Source organism: Phoxinus phoxinus (genome assembly GCF_949152265.1).
Source record: "Phoxinus phoxinus genome assembly, chromosome: 17".
Lineage (NCBI taxonomy): Eukaryota > Metazoa > Chordata > Actinopteri > Cypriniformes > Leuciscidae > Phoxinus > Phoxinus phoxinus.
The window spans coordinates 30,150,349-30,170,235 of NC_136892.1; the positions used below are offsets into that span (position 1 = coordinate 30,150,349).

The window sequence follows — 19,887 nt, forward strand, 5'->3', positions numbered from 1 at the left end:
AACACCGGTCACAAATTAGAAGTTTAAAATTAGAATTTTTAAAGAGAAATGTCAGAGGATTTGGATATAAGAGAAGAGGAGCTTGAGTTTGTTTGAACCGTGAGAGGATCTCCTCTCACCAAAGCTTGTGCTACTCTTACGTCATGCGTCGGGTCAGAGGTCACTCTACCACTGTATGGCCGCTACTGTTTCTTACAGTATATTTTTCTTACACAAACGCATCAGAAGGCCTTTATTAACCCCCTGAAGTCGTATGGATTACTTTTATGATGGATGGATGTGCTTTTTTGTTGCTCAGTTACTACTCGCTCCCATTATAAAGCTTGGAATAGCTAGGATACTTTTTAATATAACTCTGATTGTGTTTGGCTGAAAGTCTTATGGCACGAGTACATTATGGGGTTATTTTAATTTTTGGTTGATCTATCTCTTTAAGATGATTAGTTTATATGTTCAAATTACATGTAATTTCCATCTTCAATAATGCCTGGCATCTCAGGTCAATGTTTAATAAGATATGGAAATTTTTATATGCACTTAAAATGGATAAATGTAAAATTTAGGCCTAATTTTTTTCCCGTCAGTCCTGATTGGCGGTGAGATGTTCGCAGAAGCGGTTCATCTCTCCTCTCAGGTTGCACAACAGCAGGTGAACGTGATCTCAAAGGGATCCCTTTGTGTTGTCCTTCCCCTTATTTCCCGAGCCCATCCCCCCCGTGTGAAAGGGTTACCATAGCACGGCCCCGGGCGAGACTTTCAAAACCGCTTTATTCCGAGAGCAGAAGCACCTGGTCGCTCATATATGCACGTCACTGCTGACCTACAGAAGGTCTTTGTGGGCGTGGATGATGCTTTTGCCTCTTGAATGTGAATCTTTGTCCTCGTCATATAGATGAGTGTGTTATGACGTGGCGTCAGAGGTCAGGATGGTTGAGTGTTTGTGTAAATCGCAGAACAGGGAAGAGTTCTCGATGGAAATAAGGCCTCGGGACTTTTTTTTTTTTCAAAATGCAAAACCCCCAACTAACAAACAGACTTATAGATACAACAGAAAAACATATGTTTAAAGCCAAAGGACTCTTATTAAAACATTCCAGAGATTCTTGAAATGTCTGCAATGCATGCATTGAGAACTGACTTATTATATAAACTTACTGAACATTTGATTTAACTACACTTAATTCTTTAACATCAGCTGTTGTTAACTTTAAGAAAAGACATTTTGGAAACAAAATTATGCAAAATTGCTTGTTTGAATGGCGGAAAACACACTTTTTGAAGTGTGATGATATAAATAGTCAGACAGATGGCTGAGTGTGTGTGTAAGTGGATGATATCTCACTCACCTAACGTGTTGTTCAGGTAATATCAGACTGAAGGTATGTTGAATGTATACTGCAGCGTTTCAGATACTGTTCTTGAATAGTTTTAAAGGTTATACACGTCAACTATAAATATTAGCAAAAGTCTGAGCCCTAGTTTTAGTTTAACTCTTTCCCTGCCAGTGTTTATTTTTTTAAACGTTGCCAGTTAGCGCCATCATTTTTTATAATTTTCACAAACGTTCATGTCCCCCTGAATATTTTGTTGCATGATTATCTGATATTAGAGCTGCACGATTAATCGTTAAAAAATTGCAGTCTGGATTCAAACACCCACGTGATCTTATTCCTAAAAAACAACGATTGGTCTATATCTAGTGTTCTCAGACCTGTAGATCGGTTGCTTTGTTCCTGAAACAGGGACTTAATTTGTTTCAATGTTGCATTTTCCTCTTGGTTCAGTTTGCTTTCACAAGGGAACATTTCATAGCGTACCAAAATGTGTTTATGCAGGTCACATGTGAGTAAAACTGTCGTCTTATTGGTCAGAGTTTCCTCTGGGAAATCCATTAAGATGGATTGACAAGTTCGCTCCACAAACTTATGTTAGCTTTATCTGTAGCTGTCAAGAGTGACGTGCAAACACGTGTTTGAATGTAGCCGTCATTCCTGCTCTGGGACATGGATTGCCGGAAAATTCTGTTAATTCCCGGGCAGGCGTTGTGTCATAAATGCCTAAAAATTTTGTCAATGGCACGGAAAGTTAAAGGTGGGGTATGTGATTTGCAAAACGGCCGGTAGATTTTGAAAATACACAACTCAAATGGTCCTACCTTCTTTCCTTTGACTCCACCCATTCAAAGAACATGGACCAATCAATGGTACGACCGATTGATTGACACACTTACTGTCCAATGATTCTAGGTGTTCTTGGAAATGATTGGCTGGTGTTTTTTGAGTCCTGCCTGCTCCACAGATGATTAAATTGCTTAATTTTTATTTCAGTGCTTCTAACTCAGTGGCTGTAAGTGGGTTAGGATAGGAATAGGATTTTAAGTGATTTTGAAAAAATGGCCAAAAAAGAGAATTACATACCCCACCTTTAATACAGAATTTTTCATTACAAATTATGTTTTCAACAAAACAGTTTGAGTAAAAAAAAAAAAAATCCATCCATCCATCCATCCATCCATCCATCCATCCATCCATCCATCCATCCATCCATCCATCCATCCATCCATCCATCCATCCATCCATCCATCCATCCATCCATCCATCCATCCATCCATCCATCCATCCATCCATCCATCCATCCATCCATCCATCCATCCATCCATCCATCCATCCATCCATCCATCGTTATTAAAGTGTATTTAATGTAACATCAAGATCATTTTAATCTCCCGAACCCAAACGGTTACTGAAAAAGGCTTTATTTTGAGGAATAATCCTTGCATTTAGAGCTCAACGTGTGGAAACCAATGCAAGTATTTGGCCTGTTAAAGAAATTCTCTGATTCATCCACTTGAACCTCGGAAGGTTTGTTTCTCTCAGACCTCAGCTTTTCATAGCTAAAAATGTCACGTTGCATCACGTACGCAAAGCCGTGGATAAACATGGGTGTGTGTTTTGCATGATGTGTTTCTTTCTCTTTCCAGGTGTGTGCTCTGTTACGCTCTTTACACAAGTTTGCGGGAGCATCCTGGTGCATTGTGTGTTTATTTCAGCGTTGGTAACTTTATCTCAGACTTCAAGATTATTTATCTAGGGTTACATTCAACAAACATCCTTAACCACACAGTTCCTTGGCACTTCATATGATGATAATTCAAGAAAGGCATTGGTTTTTGTTGTTGGTAAATGTGTTAAGTCATCTTCAGTCAGCATCCTTCATGTGATGGACAGTTAGTGAATATTTAAAGAGGGATTCTTCCCTGCTGAATTTTTCCAAATTAATCTCTCATCAAACATTGACCTTCTGGCATCGTTGAAGATGCTTTAGAGATGCTTGAGCGCTCAGCTGGATCGAGAACACCTCAGCTTTTCATAAGACCAGAGGACGATCATCCTGTGATTGTGGCCACATTTGCATCTGAGAAATGATACTCCGCATCAGCCATTAAAGTCAACAAGAAATCAGAATTGACCTTATTTACTGTCAACTCTTTACTTTCTTAAACCATGTTCCCGGTGTTATTGTGAATTATTCATCAATGTATTATATTCCGAAAACAAAACATATAAATGTTTGTCTTGTTCACAATCTTTTATCAAAATGCAGCAACTTTCCTTTTTATCTGACATAACCAGTATTTATATTCATGCAGCCGTAGCCTTATTCGGACGGGACTAAACAATGTTTGAGTTTCAATTCTTATCAAGCGACATCTGTGATTTCGTGCACCGATTCGGACGGGACGAACATATGTGTGTTTATTGCAGAGGTGGGAGTGTGTATTTTCTAGATAGGCGTCTGCTGTGCTTCATCACATATGTGGTGATGACGTATATGTTTGTTTATTGATTACTTATTGATATAGCTTTAATTCAATATTAAAACCCTATTTAAATAAACTTCACATGAGTTGCTGTTTATAATAAACCAATAAGTGAGCAGAGACATCTAGACAAGTATCTTACTTGACATTGATATTAAAATGGCTCTAAAGATTGATATTAAAATTTGCCTCTATGTATCAATTTTACAATTCAATTTTTTCCGCGCCGGATTCTGTCTATAGTGAAATGAAAGCATGCAGAAGATTAGTGCACAATTGATATGAATTTCTCTGATTGTCCTCCATGAAAACTAGTGCCGTCCGAATAGAGCTTTTGAGAAACCACCCAATTCCCTATGTACTGTAAAAAAAATATGTTGGTTTAACTTAAAAAAGCACGTTACCTTGTTGCCTTAAAAATTATGAGTTCGTTGTAATTAAAAATTTGAGTTAATACAATGAAGAAGAGTGGTTTAATAAACAGAAACTCAAAATAGTATGTTCTCTTCACACATTAGTTATTGAAGTTGATTTGACAAAAGACAAAAATTTGTGATAACAAATCATGAAAATATTTTTTTACAGTGTGGATTAAAAGTGTTTTGCCCAACAAGTATATATTTTTCTTTTTCTACAAACATGTTTCACTCTCAAATGCATCACATTATGAATGTAAAATGAGCTGTGAACGTTGTTGACCTGGCTTTTGTTCCATAAAAGTCATTGTGTGTTTTATATTGCATATTTAGAGCAACAGTAGAGCATTAAACTGGCAACACAAACGTCATGGTTTTGATTCCCAGGGAATACATAAAATACTAATAAAATATATCTTGAAAATATGTAAAAATGTCAACGTAGCACAGTAACACAAGTCAAAATTAGTGACATCATTTTTTATGTAAATTATAAAATAATTATAGTAATATAACTTTTATATACACATATTTTTGATCTACCTTTTACTTTTTTTTACTGGAAAAATGGCTGAACCACATTATAGAGCCATGACATATTTTCTGAAAATGTTTAAAATGCATTTATTAAATGCAATTAATAATTAATTATATTTTTCAAATATACAGTTTAAATTGTTGTTGTGTTTTAAACATATTTGCTTAGGAGCTGTGTATATTACATTTTTCCATATGAAAATGAGTTTCCTCATCTGACCCAAAACTAAACAAACACTGTGTGATTTACTGTCCATGGAGAGAGTCTGTGGATGTGGTTTCGTGTATTTTGTGACTGCCGGTGTAGAATGATGGACAGAGAGTATGTGTGGTGTGTGTGGTGTGGTGTGTGTGTGTGTGTGTGTGGAGGGTGGAGTCGCGTGTAACTTCAGCTGTTTGTTTATTTGACAGGGAGGTTTTTATATTGTAGCAGATGAAACGTACTGATATCATCAGAATATTTTCCTCCAGTAGCAAACCTGTGTCAAAGGACTGCTCTGTTCTATGTTTTTTGTGTACTTCAGTTCATAAGTTGTTCACCTGAGCAGTTAAGCTGTCCATCACTAACTCTTAGTGAATCCATCACTAACTCTTTCCATCAGTGACCGTATGATATTAAGATCCAAGGTATTCATATTACACGACTATTACAAAATGTGCAAACATTCGTTGATGATCAAGAAGACGACACAATATTAAGAATCAATCGTATGTAAACTTCTGAACTGGGTCGTTTGTGTAAAGTCAGTTATTATTTTGTCTTGTGGTCTATATGTAAATATATGCTTATTTTAAAATAGCAGTACTAAATAAAAAAAGAAAATGCAAATTTTATGATCCTTAGTTTTTTAAATTATGAATATTTTGCAGATTCTGTAAAAACGTATGACCTCAACAGCATGTATTCTGTATTTAATGTTGACTTTTTGAATTACTTTTGGTGGCGTAATTTAGTTTCTTTTTCTTGCTTGAAACGCATTAAAAAGAAATAAAAAATCCTGTTATGGATCTTATTTGAATCTAATACAATTTCATTACAATTCGATGTGAGTATTTCTGAATTAGCAAACATGGCCTCTGAATTCAATTAAAAACCTTTGAATCATGAATTAAATCAAGTCTAACCAACCATTGCCCTGCCAAGTTTTCGAAATGCCCCCGCAGTCAATTAAAATATTTTAAAGTTTATTAACTTTAATAAAACTTCTAAATTGCATTTTTAAAAAATCTTCAATAGTTACATTTTTATTAATTTTTATTAATCACGTTTATAACAAACAACCAATGAACTTTAGTCTTTTTTAATGGACTTTGCAGGAACACATTTTATTTTATTTTATAAATAACCTTTACGTTTATGAATATGATGATTCGGTACCAACGACAGCACTGAATAGTTACCATAAATGCATTTATGTATTATGCAAAAATACATTCACACTGTTGTAGATTTAGTGTCACTACTGTGTGTAGTGAAAAATCTGCAAGCCAAATCATAATTTTTACATGTTGCTTCACGACACGCAAATCTGTGGATTATTAATGTATTATTATAATGTGATATTTGTGTGTGTGTGTGTGCAGTGGGACTCTCAGGATGAGCGCTCGACCGCGGGCAGGTTCCCAGGGTTCCCTGGAGGAGCCGGATGATGAGGTGATGCCCTACAGTGACGACGAGACCGACGAGGAGTTGCAGTCAGAAGATGACCTGGACCGGACCGAGGACCAGCTACCAGAGCCAGAACCCAGACCCGCTCCTGCTGCCGGTGAGATGAGGACCGGTCTGCGTGCTGGAAGTCTCTCCTGTTAGTGCCTGATCTAGTTTTGCTGTTCTCTCTTCCCTCTCAGAGGCCGGCTGGACCATCCAAGCGAATGACCGGGAATACTGCCGGAGACCAGAGTTTCAGAAGAAGGTCTTTCTGTGCTTCAAGAAAAGCAGATACTCCGTGAGTGAAACCTTTAGTGGACCGCACCAGCACTACACAGATTGGGATAATTACGTTTTTTTTGTTTTTTTTGAGAGAAGACTCTTCTACTCACAAACGCTGCATTTATTTGATCAAAAACACAGCAGTATTATGAAATATTATTACGATTTAAAATCTGTTAAAAAGTATTTTTTTTCTATTTATGTGTATATATATTAAAATATTATTTATTCCTGTGATCAAAGCTGAATTTTCAGCATCATTACTCCAGTCTTCAGTGTCACATGATCCTTCAGAAATCACTCTGACATGATGATTTGATGCTCAAGAAACATTTCTGATTATTATTAATGTTGAAAACCGTTGTGCTGCTTCATATTTTTGTGGAAAATTCTGAAAAATTCAGCTTTGGATGACAGGAATAAATTACATTTTAAGATAATTAAAATAGAAAACAGCTATTTTACAGTTTTGATTAAAAAAGTTGGTCCCTAAGAGCCTTTGTTCAAGACACTAAACTCTAGAGATTGTCCTGTAAATAAATCCTGTAAGATAAAAGCTTCTGATAATGATTTCCCACTGCGTACTAACACTAAACATGCGGGAGCTTCCCGACACTAACAGTGTTTTGAGCGGGCAGATGTTTTCATCTTAAACTGCAGAACCTTTAAAGTCAATCTATACTTTCACCATGAATATTATTTTGGCATTTGCTTCCTCTAACACAAACTTTACAGACGTTGTATGACGTGGTCAAACCAGCCTGTAGAATCTCTTCAAAGGAAGATTAATGTTTAGTTTTCTGGGAAGGAAGTGTCTGTTTTTCTTTTGTCAAATGTTTAACGGATAAATCATGAATCACCTGTGAATTCATCTGAAAAACAACAGCAACATCATCACACAGGTTATATTTCTTCTTATTGATTATACTTTTGGTTTATAGTTGTACTCATAGGGACATTGCAAAATGGTAAAAAAAATTGTGTTTTTTTTCAGTATTATACAATACCTTTCCTTCCGTTGCATTTTCGGTTCATCAAACGCCTCCAGAAAAATAAAAGTGACACGTCATGTATTTAGGTCATAATTCATCATGATGTTGTAATCTGTCATGGTGTGTTAAACAACCCTAAAACCTTCCGGATGGGGCTTGGCCTTTATTATGGTCTTATCTGAGAGATTTTACGCTCATTTTCTTACAGAATTTACTTGTTAAACTCGTAAGTTGTTGCTTGTTTAGCTTCTGTGGTATGAGAATGATCTTAGACTGGAAAAACGAGTCCTTTTGGTGTCAGATGACCCGAGATTTGCTGTGTGTCGTGAGATATAAGCAGCAGTGACTGGCTTTGTCTTGAGGTTGAAATGTTACCCTGCGAGAGCATCCACTGGCAGATTTTGATGTGTTGTGATTTACATGTATGGAAAACAGTTGGGTTCGGTAACGCTTGAATATTGAGTGACCGGAACTAAAGTAGAGCGAGAGTGAAGAATTGGGACAAAAAAGCTAAACTGAGGTGCAGAGACAGTTTGACTCAGACTTTAATCTGTAACCGGTCTATTAAACCATTAAAACTTTTATTTTTAGGGTTTTAAATGTTTTTCTTTTTACTATTCCAGCCTCATATTTCAGAAATCTCATGAAAATACGCATTATTTCACAACTGACAGACTTCAAACTTATTAAAGAGCCTTGGGTTAAATTACAGCATTTTCCTTTTGTGAAGTCGGCGTCGTGAAAGAAATTTGCGATTGTCTTTTCTTCCCTATTGTGACGTATATCTGTGTGAAACGGCTTCTCAAACAAGATCAAATGTAGGGCGGGGCTTGATTTTGTCTACTGGGAGTTGATTGGATGGTTGGGGGTTGCTATTGGTGGATCTCATGTGATTGACAGGTTGCCCCGTCCTCGCGCCTGTAAACGTCCTCAGAGGAAGGGGAAGATGTTTTGATTCAAGATTTCGAGGCACATGATGTGCGCGGATAAATTATTTATAATAAATACTGCAATATTCCATCATTTTGAATGTTTGGATTTCATGGTGACTTTAACGTTTTTTTAGGAAATTCTGATATGTTAGTCCACCTTCTGCACGTAATGTTTTTATAAAGTGATTTTACTCCTGGGACCTTCATCTGAGGTGAAGTGTCTCAATGGTGATAGTTCACCAATCAACCCTTGTGGGGTGAGAACCTGAACATTTTAAGACTCGCATTTTTATACCGATTTCTTTTCATTTCAAGGGCAATGCAATCAAGACCTACAAATACAACGTCTTAACCTTCCTGCCACTGAACCTGTACGAGCAGTTTAAGAGGGCGGCCAACCTCTACTTCTTGTGTCTGCTGATCCTGCAGGTATGGACTAACAAAACCTCACATTTATCACAAAATTATCTCCGACACGGTGATCAGGCCTTGAATCATCCTAACTGCATTTATGTAAGGGATAATGTACATGCAGCAAAATAAACCCCGACCGGGTGATCAGGAGGACCAACTGGATGTACATTATCCCAATTATACACTCTTAGAAGAAAAGGTTCTATATAGAACCTTAAAAGGTTCTATAGGCGCTACGTATTTGGAACCCCTAAAAGGTTCTACACTCTTAGAAAAAAAGGGTTCATTGGGGTTCTATATAGAACCATAGGGTTCTTTACTCAACTCCAAAGAACCTTTTATGCTAAAAAGGTTCTATAATGACAAGAAGGAACCCTTTTGGTTCTTAAAAACCCTTAAAAAGGGTTCTGTATATAGAACCTTTTAGGGGTTCCAAATACGAAGCGCCTATAGAACCTTTTAAGGTTCTATATAGAACCTTTTCTTGGTGTCCTGTTCACACCAAGGACGATAACTATAACAATAAAGATACAGTTCTATACAGTTTTTTTTTCAGCTGATGAACCATAAAAAACAGTTATCAGCCAATCAGAATCCATTCTGCTTTAGAGCTTGAGCATTTAAAGGAACATGCCGACTTTTTGGGACTTTAGCTTATTCACCGTATCCCCCAGAGTTAGATAAGTCCATACATACCCTTCTCATCTCTGACGCACCCACCGCTAGCCTAGCTTAGCACAAAGACTGGAGGTAAATGGCTCCAGCTAGCATACTGCTCCCAATAAGTGACAAAATAACACCAACATTTTCCTATTTACATGTTGTGGTTTGTATAGTCACAGCGTGTACAAATAACAAGGACACATGAGACACATCTTCTAACCGTATACTAAAGTCCCAAATTGTCGGCGTGTTCCTTTAAAGCGACAGACGACAAACCTCCAGCTTGCACATAGAATAAACAGAAAGATATCGCTTGCTGGTGTGGACGCTAATATAGTCGTCTTTATAGCTATATTTCTTGCCGTGAACGGGCCTTATTGCATGACTGTTGCCACATAAGTAAATAATTAAAATGAAAAATGTATTTGAGCTGAAATATTTTATTAGCTCATTAAACACAAAGTATCCTGCATAGAAAAAACTGTTCAAATAAGATGGACATTTACCAATTCAAACATGACGGATATTTACGGGACAATGTACAGTCGTATAACTTGTTACACAGCTTTCCACCGCATAATTAATGGCGACGAATCACTGACCTCGGAATGTTGCGACTGGCCAATCAGAATCAATCATTTCAGAGAGCCATGGAATCATTTTGACAGTGACCTAACTGGATGTTATTTAGCATAAATTTAGCTTCATAGACAGCATGAGGAATATATATATATATATATATATATATATATATATATTAGGGCTGTCAAAAGATGAATCGCGATTAATCGCATCCAAATTAAAGTTTGTGTTTACATAATATATGTGTGTGTACTGTGTATAATTATTTATATATATAAAAACACACACAATCATGTATATATTTAAGAAAAATTTGTTATTTATATATCAAATATTTATATATACCGGTAATATAAATTATATAAATGTATATACAGTATATAAATACAATTATTCCTTAAATATATACATGAATGTGTGTATATTTATACATAATAATTCTACACAGTATACACACATATATTATGTAAACACAAACTTTTATTTTGGATGCGATTAATCACGATTAATCTTTTGACAGCCCTAATATATATCATATCAAACACACACACATATACATGAACATATATATATATGATCTTCAACTCGTGTGTTTTAATGTCAGATCATTCCTGAGATCACCACGCTGCCGTGGTACACCACCCTGGTGCCGTTAGTGTTGGTGTTGGGCATCACCGCCATCAAAGACCTGGTGGACGACCTGGTGAGTCCCTGCACGTGTTTACTGATGGAGCGGTTTGGGGGAAAGGTAGCCATTAATGGCCGTGGTAATGGTTTCTGTCATTTGATATGTTTCTCTGGTTGAAAGGCGCGACACAGGATGGACAAAGAAATCAACAATAGAAGGTGTGATGTGCTGCTCAATAACAGGTAACACAAAACTTTAATCTGCTTTAATACTGAAGTACATGACAATAGTGTTGATGTTTGTCAGTGAATAGTTTAAATCAACAAAAATTTGGCATTAATGCTCAGATTCAAAAATTCAAAATTGTAATTGGTCAGATTTGAAGAGACCCGATGGATGCATCTACAAGTTGGTGACGTAGTCAGACTAAAGAAAAACGATTTTATCCCGGTAAGTTATTTTAAAATATTTTTGCCTTCCCGTTGAAAGATTTTTTTTATTTTATTTTTTTATATTTTTTATTCTATTATTTTTCTATTGTCCCCCCCCCCCCCCCCACACACAATTTTAGAGATTCTCATCTGTTGCAGCTCATAAAAATAAAAAATAAAATTATGCTTTAAAAAAATATATATATACATACATTTAATATAAGTTGAATTGCATTGCATGCAATTGCATGCCATATTATATAAAACGTATATCTTGAATGAAATATGTACTTATAAATAAAATAAAACCATATGAATTTAAATATTTAATTGATATAATTAATAGCATAATTTTTACAATCTTAATTAAAACTTTTTCATTTTAATTCAGATCTTTTAATGCTGAAAGTATTATAATATCACTGAAATATCCACTGAAAGAAACCCCATACTAGTCTATATTTTAATGTTATGTTTGTTCCAGGGCTTTTCCTGTTTTTATGGATTTTATTATTAATTATGTGATTACACGTATACCTTGAGTATTCATTTGCTTTCGTGTCATGTTAATGCTTGCATTTCCTTTTATCACATTTATCACATTCATCTGAGGTCATTTTTATGTTCATTTCTCATTTTCACTTTTGTTTGGACCTCATGTAGGCCGATATTCTGTTGTTGTCCAGTTCAAACGCCAACAGTCTGTGTTACGTAGAGACGGCGGAGCTTGACGGGTAAGAAACACCACATTAAACACACAACACAACCATACAGTGATTGCTAGATCAGTTTATCGGATCTATGGATCACGCTATTTACATGATATAGTCATAATTGAGTTGTTCTGGACATAAGCATACATGCATACATTTCTATGACTTCGTTTTGTTTTGTTACATCAGTCCAATGAATGTTTGAACAGTCATTTGGACATTGAGTCATAATGTAAATTGTGTAATGGATATGGTTCTGATCAATCCATCCGTTCAGTCCAAATACACTTCATTTTGTCTTTCACGTTCAAAAGACTCATTATTCAGTTCCTGGGTTTGTCTATCTGTGTACTTTTCATAAATACTAACAGTATAATCTTTAATTTCTTTATTTTAAATCGTTTAATTCTAAAAGTATTATAATATTAGTGAAATATGTACTGCAAGAAACTTGAAATATATCACATCATATTTTAAGAAGGGCCTGCTAGAAATATTTGTTCCTGTTTTTTTTTACTGTTCTTATGGATTTAATTATGAAACATTATTGATTGTCATTACACATACATTTGTAATTTTTTACATTTGATTTATTTTTTCACACACTTAGTTCCTAACTTTCTAAAATATTCCTAAAGACTATTACATTTTTATTTCTATTTGCATTTTTGTTTATTTATTTATCGAGTGTATTCATAGCTTTATTTATAATATTGATTTATTTTATGTATATAAGTGTATTATTTTTATTTATAGAGATTGATTGATTAATAGTTTTATTAATTTATTTTATATTTATATAGAGAGGTCTTTTAACTTATATTTATAGAGTGCATTTATTTATTTATTAATTAATCTTATTTGTTGAGAGTGCAAGCATAGAATAATGTTCTTTTATTTTTAGGGGGCATTTCCTTGATTGTTATTAAACATATCTGCATGCATGTTTATGCTTGCTTTTCCTCCATTTTACATTTTCATTTGGTCTTTCACATCCGCAGAATCATATTTGAGATTCTGTGTTTGTCTGTGTTCTGTGTGTTTCATAAAGGAGGACGGGATGTTGTCAGATGGCTGATATTAGTGTAGTTAATTAATCGTTGTTTGGTTTGGGTTTTGTTTGTCCAGAGAGACGAATCTGAAGTTTAAGATGGGTCTCAAGGTCACAGACGAGCAACTTCAGAAGGAGGACCAGATGGCTCAATTTGATGGTACGTATGAATGACTGTTTGCACTCATATGAGAATATTAGGCTGAAGAACAGATGATTAGTGTAGAAGTAGTTGCATAATTGTGATTGATGATATGCATTCACATGCACAAACACGTGTTGGTCTTAAAGGGATAGTTCACTTTCAAATTAAATTCTGTCATCATATACTCATGAAGTTGTTTCAAACCTGTATGAATTTCTTTCTTCTGCTGAACACAAAGGAAGATATTTAGAAGAATGTCAGTAACCAAACAGTTAACTGGTCCCATTGACTTCCATAGTAGGAAAAAAAAATACTATGGCAGTCAATGGGACCAGTTAACTGTTTGGTTACTGACATTCTTCTAAATATCTTCCTTTGTGTTCAGCAGAAGAAAGAAATTCATACAGGTTTGAAACAACTTCATCATGAGTATATGATGACAGAATTTTCATTTCAAAGTGAACTATCCCTTTAAACCCTGTCCTAAACCGGTGCAAATGTCCAAACTTTTCTCTCCTGTCCGAAAACAAAATGCACTAAGCAACAGAATGAGTGCAATGGGATTTTGAACCAACCAGATTTAGAAACTAAGCAACTGACAATGTTATTGTTTACATATAACTACCCTGAGAATGGACAGTAGATATGAAATAATAATTTCTTGTTGTGTGTGTCTCTCAGCGTTGATTAAGTGCGAGGAGCCCAACAACCGTCTGGATAAGTTTCTGGGAACGATGGACTGGAAGGGGAAGAGTTACTCGCTCGACCTCGACAACATGCTGCTCAGAGGATGCAAGGTCCGCAACACCGAACAGAGCCACGGGCTGGTCATATTCGCAGGTCAGAGGTCAACACACACGCTCACGGTTCAGTCAGTGGTGTGTTGGGGTTTTTATTAAAGCTGTGTTTCTTTCTTCAGGTAATGACACTAAAATCATGAGGAACGGCGGGAAGACCAGGTTCAAACGCACCACAATAGACAGACTCATGAACTACATGGTCTACACGGTGAGGCTTAATATTCATCTCAACTTTACCATTTCACTTCTTCAGTTCAACGACATTTCAAAAATGTTTCACTCACCTTAAAATATTTTTTATGACAATTTTGTCATTTTTAATTTTGATTTATATTTACATTTTATTTATTCATCGAGTAGAGTGTGTTTTTGTAGTTCCATTTATAGACTGTAAAGTGTATTTATAGAGGTTTAGTTTTTATTTATAGAGAGTGCATTTATAATGGTTTATTTATATTATATATAGCTTTATTTTTTAATCTTATTTGTAGAGAGTGAAAGCATAATTTTATTTATTTTATCTATTATTATTTTGACTTAGAATGTATATATAGAGGTTTGTTTACTTATTTTGTGCATGCATAGTTTTATTTAATTGTCATTTTTTGAGTGCATTCAGTTTTATTTATTTTATCCATTATTTTTTAATTGAGTTTTTATTATTTCTGTTAACTGTTATTTATAAACTGCATTTCTTGATTATATATATTTTTATTTATAGTCAATGCATTCATGAAGTTCTATTTATTTTGTTATTTTTATTGAGGTTATTTATTTATTCGTTTATGTGTTTTACTTTTATAGACTGCATTTCCTTAAAGTTTTTATTTATTTATTAATCTTATATAGAGAGTCTGCACTTATACAATTGTGTTCATTTGTTATTATATATAGAGAGTACATTTATAGAGAAATATACTAAAGTGAAATATATAATATTTCCATTGCTCTCTCTGTCACTGGTAGATCTTTGGGTTGCTGGTTTTGCTGTGTGCTGGTCTGGCCATCGGACACACGTACTGGTACGAGAGCATCGGCTCGAAGGCCTGGTATCTTAACGACGGCCTGGGCCATTCTTCATCTTACCGAGGGTTCCTCAGTTTCTGGGGATACATCATCATCCTCAACACCATGGTGCCCATCTCTCTTTACGTGAGGTAGGATATCAGCGGTCAACACCAGTCTCTGAGCACACAGATAGTTATTCACCAGATAACTCATCGGCTTCTGTTCCCTCCTTGTCCTTCAGCGTGGAGGTGATCCGACTGGGTCAGAGTAAGTTCATTAACTGGGATCTGCAGATGTATTACGCCGAGAAGGACACGCCGGCCAAAGCCAGAACCACCACCCTGAACGAGCAGCTGGGGCAGATCGAGTACATCTTCTCCGATAAGACCGGCACGCTCACTCAGAACATCATGGCCTTCAAGAAGTGCGCCATTTCAGGACGTACTTACGGTGAGGGCTTCGACAAACTGCTAACCGTGTCAATAGAGACCAGTGTAGCTTTTAGAGAGCGGATAGGAACTATATAAATCCTGAAATGCTTCCTGGGGAAGCTAAACGGATCGAGCTTACTGTGATGCACAAATATCCAAAGCTTCTACATGATCAAACTTTGAAAAACCTGTCACACACACTCCTCTACATGCCTTCTGTCGTCTGATCGATAGTTTAGACTTTTAGTATCATTGAAAAACCTCCAGCTTCAGCTAATGGTTCATGTGTCTTTTTTATGTGAAATTAAATTAAATTAAGTAAACTTATGAATAACTTTGACATTGTTAGACTGAAGCAACTTAGGTTTACTTGAGTATATCCATGCATCATTTTGTTTTTATAAAAATCATGTATTCAAATATGATCATCAGGCTTTTGAGGAAAGTTTATTTCTTCATCTCTCAATCGTCATTGTATTGCATTGTGTGTTTTAAAACTTAGAGCTTTGATCATAAAACTAAAGATTTAAAAATCGTCTTACTTGGACGTATTTTTGGCAGACATACAATAACGACTGATATTTATATGCAATTTATGTAAGTAGTCTGTTATACTGTTATAAAGATCGCATACATTTACATTACAAGCTATCCGAATTTCTTCTTACTTTTTGACCATATACAGGTGAAACTCGAAAAATTTGAATATCGTACAAAAGTTATAATTTTGATGATTATGGCTTACAGCTTATGAAAACCCCAAATTCAAAATCTCAGAAAATTAGAATATTACATGAAATCAATAAAAAAAGGATTTTAAATACAGAGATGTCAGCCCTATATAAGTATAATCATGCATATGTACTTGGTTTGGGCCCCTTTTCATGAATTACTAATTCATATGAACTTTTAATAAATGAACTTTTGCACGAAAGTTCAAAATAAATGAACTTTTGCACGATATTCCAATTTTAGAGTTTCACCTGTAAATATTGGCTTGAGGTTTTATTGATCAGACCATTAGATGTGTGAAAAGAGCTGATACACGTTTAAGTGTTAAAAATGTAATCGGAGGAGTGTGAGGCTCCGAAATCACATATAATCCTTCATGCTTGATACAGTCCTGATCTCTGTCCTCCTGTGATTCCAGAGACGTGTGTGAATGTGCGTGTCCTCTTGTTGTGCTGTTGTCTCGTGTGTGTGTGTGTGTGTGTGAGGTGATACAGTGTGTGGCTCTGGGAGAGATTTGAGGCTTTAGTTTCACAGAGGTCAGGTTTCTGTGGTTTGGTACAGCAGAAGAGTTTACAACACGCTGCCACCTTCGACCTTGCCATAAAATAGTTTAATAGCACTCCTTTTCCTTAATCACATTATTAGAGCTTTTTTGTTAAGGCAATTACTATTGCTCATAGTTATAAACCCAGAACAATAAGTGTTAAATGAGTGCTTAGTATTTAATCGGTATGATGAGGCTTCTCGTTCTGTGCCGTCTGCTTTATCATCTAGCGCTCTTTTTTGATGTATTATTGTTTTGAATAATTCAGTAAACTACATTCATGTGAATATTGACAACGCTCTATGATCATCTACAGGTGACTCCACCAGTGCAGGCAGTGGCGGCTTCGAGCGTGGAAAGGTGTGTATGCAAGTGCATTTATATCATTTATTAAGAGTGCGTTTTTATCATTTAATTTATTACCTTATTATTTTCATTTATAGAGTGCATTTTTAGATGATAAAAAAAAATATATATATATATATATATATATATATATATATGAGAGTGCACTTGTAGTTTTGATATTATTTTTAAAGAGGGTATAATAGTATTATTTATAATTTTTTTATAGAGTGCATTTACAGTTTTATTTAAGCGCGTGCATTTATAGAGTTTTTATTTGTTATATTTATAGAGAGTGCATTTATAGGTTTGTTAATATATGTATTGATTATTCCTTGAGACGGCATTTATAGCTTTTTTATTTTATTTACAGTGCATTTATATAATTTAATGTATTGCCTTTTTTATTTTTATTTATAGAGTGCATTTATAGACTTTTTATTGAATACTTTGTATTTATAAAGAGTGCACTTCCAGTTTGGTTGTTATTTATTGATTAATTCATACATTTTTAACATGGTAATTTCACTTCCTCTCTGATTTTTCTTCTTCTTCTGATGTTTCACCCTCAGCCTGTGGATTTCAGCTGGAATAAATACTTTGACAATAATTTCCAGTTTGATGACCATTCCCTCGTTTCCTGCATCCGTTCGAAGAAGGACGCGCAAGTACTGGAGTTCTTCAAACTCTTGTCCCTGTGTCACACCGTCATGGTTGAGCAGAAAGAGGGTGAGGAAACAATATCTGCTGACCGTATGCAATGATGCATTTCAGATACACTAGTTTACTACGTTGTTGTCACATAACCCTGTTTTGAGCGTACTCAATTATTTAGCATTCGTAAAGGAACTCTCCACTTTTTTGGGAAATAGGCTCATTTTCCAATTCCCCTACAGTAGCCACATTCAAATCCAGACTCAAAACACATCTGTTTAGCTTTGCATTTACTGAATGAGCACTGTGCGTCCGACTGTTTGCACTGTATTTTATTTTATTTTTTATTCTAAACTGTTTTAATTATTCTTATTTCTTTTGATTATTTTAATTTCTTCTATGTAAAGCACTTTGAATTTCCATTGTGTATGAAATGTGCTATATAAATAAACTTGCCTTGCCTAGAGTTAAACACTTTTACCGTTTTCTAATCCATTCAGCCGATCTCCGGGTCTGGCCGTAGCACTTTTAGCATAGCTTAGCATAGATCATTGAATCTGATTAGACCGTTAGCATCTACCGTTGCGTAATAATCAAGGAACCGCTGCCGTACCAGCAGGCACAATGATATTACGCAGCGCCTGAAAATAGTCCCCAGCTCGGTAACTTCCAACGTAACCGCCACTAAGTTTGTAATATCATTGCGCTGCTGGTACGGCAACAGTTTCCTGATTATTACGCAGGAATGAGAGTATAGTTCTAGTCATATTGGCCTAGAAAATCACAACTTTTCATTTTCTGTCGGTCTTAGTACACGATGTAACTACAGAAGAGTCAAGTTTTAAACAGGAAAAATATCAAAACTCTTTGGTCATTTTTTTTTAGAGAGATGCTAACGGTCTAATCAGATTCAATGATCTATGCTAAGCTATGCTAACGGTGCTACGGCCAGACCCGGAGATCGGCTGAATGGATTCGAAAACGGTAAAACTGTTTAACTCTAGAGGAGCTGGAAAATGAGCCTATTTCCCAAAAAAAGTGGAGTGTTCCTTTAATCCTATTTTGTGTACAATCTGATCAAATAAATCAAGTTTACAAAAATCGCAGCTGATATTCCTGCACATTTGGTCACTTTCAGGTGAGTTGGTGTACCAGGCCGCATCTCCTGATGAGGGCGCTCTGGTCTCGGCCGCACGCAACTTTGGGTTTGTGTTCCTGTCCCGAACGCAGGACACCATCACCATCTTGGAGATGGACCAAGAGGTGACCTACACCACGCTCGCTATGCTCGACTTCGACAGCGACCGCAAACGCATGTCCATCATCCGTGAGTGCTCTTCCTCTTCTTCTGTTCCCGTCTGTCAATCACTGGCGTCTGTTTCTCACGCTTTTGTGTGTTCGTGTGCAGTGAAATTTCCGGATGGCCGTATCCGCCTGTACTGTAAGGGCGCAGACACTGTGGTCTACCAGCGACTCAATCCAAATAGCGAGCATAAGGAAACGACACAAGAGTCTCTGAATGTGAGTACCGACACATTTATTAAATTCATTAGCAAATGCTAATGATGTTCAGCATGCAAATGCAAGTTTTTGTTGACCATGTTTGTTTTTTGTACACTGTAAAAAAATATTTTCATGATTTATCACAACTTTTTATCTTTTGTCAAATCAACTTCGATAACTAATGTGTGAAGATAACATACTATTTTGAGTTTCTGTTTATTAAAGGTGCATTAAGCAACTTTTCATGTTAAAAATACCCGTTTTCTAACCCATACATGCTTAAACAATTGCCTGATGGGCTGAATGAGCCCTTCTCTGATCACTGAGATTGTCTCTATAATCCTGTAAAGTAAAATAAATAAGAGGGATTCGGGCCGGTATCTTAGACTGGGCGTGACGTCATGCGCGTTCACGGCACGCTCGCATAGCTATGTCTGGCAGGTTTGTGTATTCACCGGCATTCTCCGTAGAAGATGGATTGTAAGAGACCTGCTTGTAGTTCATTTCAAACACCAACGCAAACTCCACGTAAGATAAAAAAAAGAAAACTTTTGTCTAGTGCGTGCACATCTCTGGCTGCAGTTTCGCTTGCCGCCAGAGGTGGCATAGTTCTGCA

At 35.8% G+C, this 19,887-nt stretch overlaps 1 protein-coding gene across 1 annotated transcript in view; it reads left to right on the forward strand.

Annotated features, from left to right (window-relative positions):
- Positions 1 to 19,887, forward strand: part of atp8b1 (ATPase phospholipid transporting 8B1) — a 41,802-nt gene that overhangs the window by 8,407 nt on the left and 13,508 nt on the right. Inside the window, exons 2-17 of the mRNA XM_079586391.1 lie at positions 6,358 to 6,539; positions 6,622 to 6,719; positions 8,943 to 9,056; positions 10,891 to 10,989; positions 11,095 to 11,156; positions 11,292 to 11,364; positions 12,009 to 12,079; positions 13,187 to 13,269; positions 13,936 to 14,094; positions 14,174 to 14,262; positions 15,021 to 15,211; positions 15,304 to 15,512; positions 17,086 to 17,129; positions 17,687 to 17,843; positions 18,907 to 19,095; positions 19,177 to 19,289. Of these exons, the coding sequence (XP_079442517.1) occupies positions 6,371 to 6,539; positions 6,622 to 6,719; positions 8,943 to 9,056; positions 10,891 to 10,989; positions 11,095 to 11,156; positions 11,292 to 11,364; positions 12,009 to 12,079; positions 13,187 to 13,269; positions 13,936 to 14,094; positions 14,174 to 14,262; positions 15,021 to 15,211; positions 15,304 to 15,512; positions 17,086 to 17,129; positions 17,687 to 17,843; positions 18,907 to 19,095; positions 19,177 to 19,289 (1,920 nt within the window). The 5' untranslated portion in view covers positions 6,358 to 6,370. The remainder of the gene's footprint in view (positions 1 to 6,357; positions 6,540 to 6,621; positions 6,720 to 8,942; positions 9,057 to 10,890; positions 10,990 to 11,094; positions 11,157 to 11,291; positions 11,365 to 12,008; positions 12,080 to 13,186; positions 13,270 to 13,935; positions 14,095 to 14,173; positions 14,263 to 15,020; positions 15,212 to 15,303; positions 15,513 to 17,085; positions 17,130 to 17,686; positions 17,844 to 18,906; positions 19,096 to 19,176; positions 19,290 to 19,887) is intronic.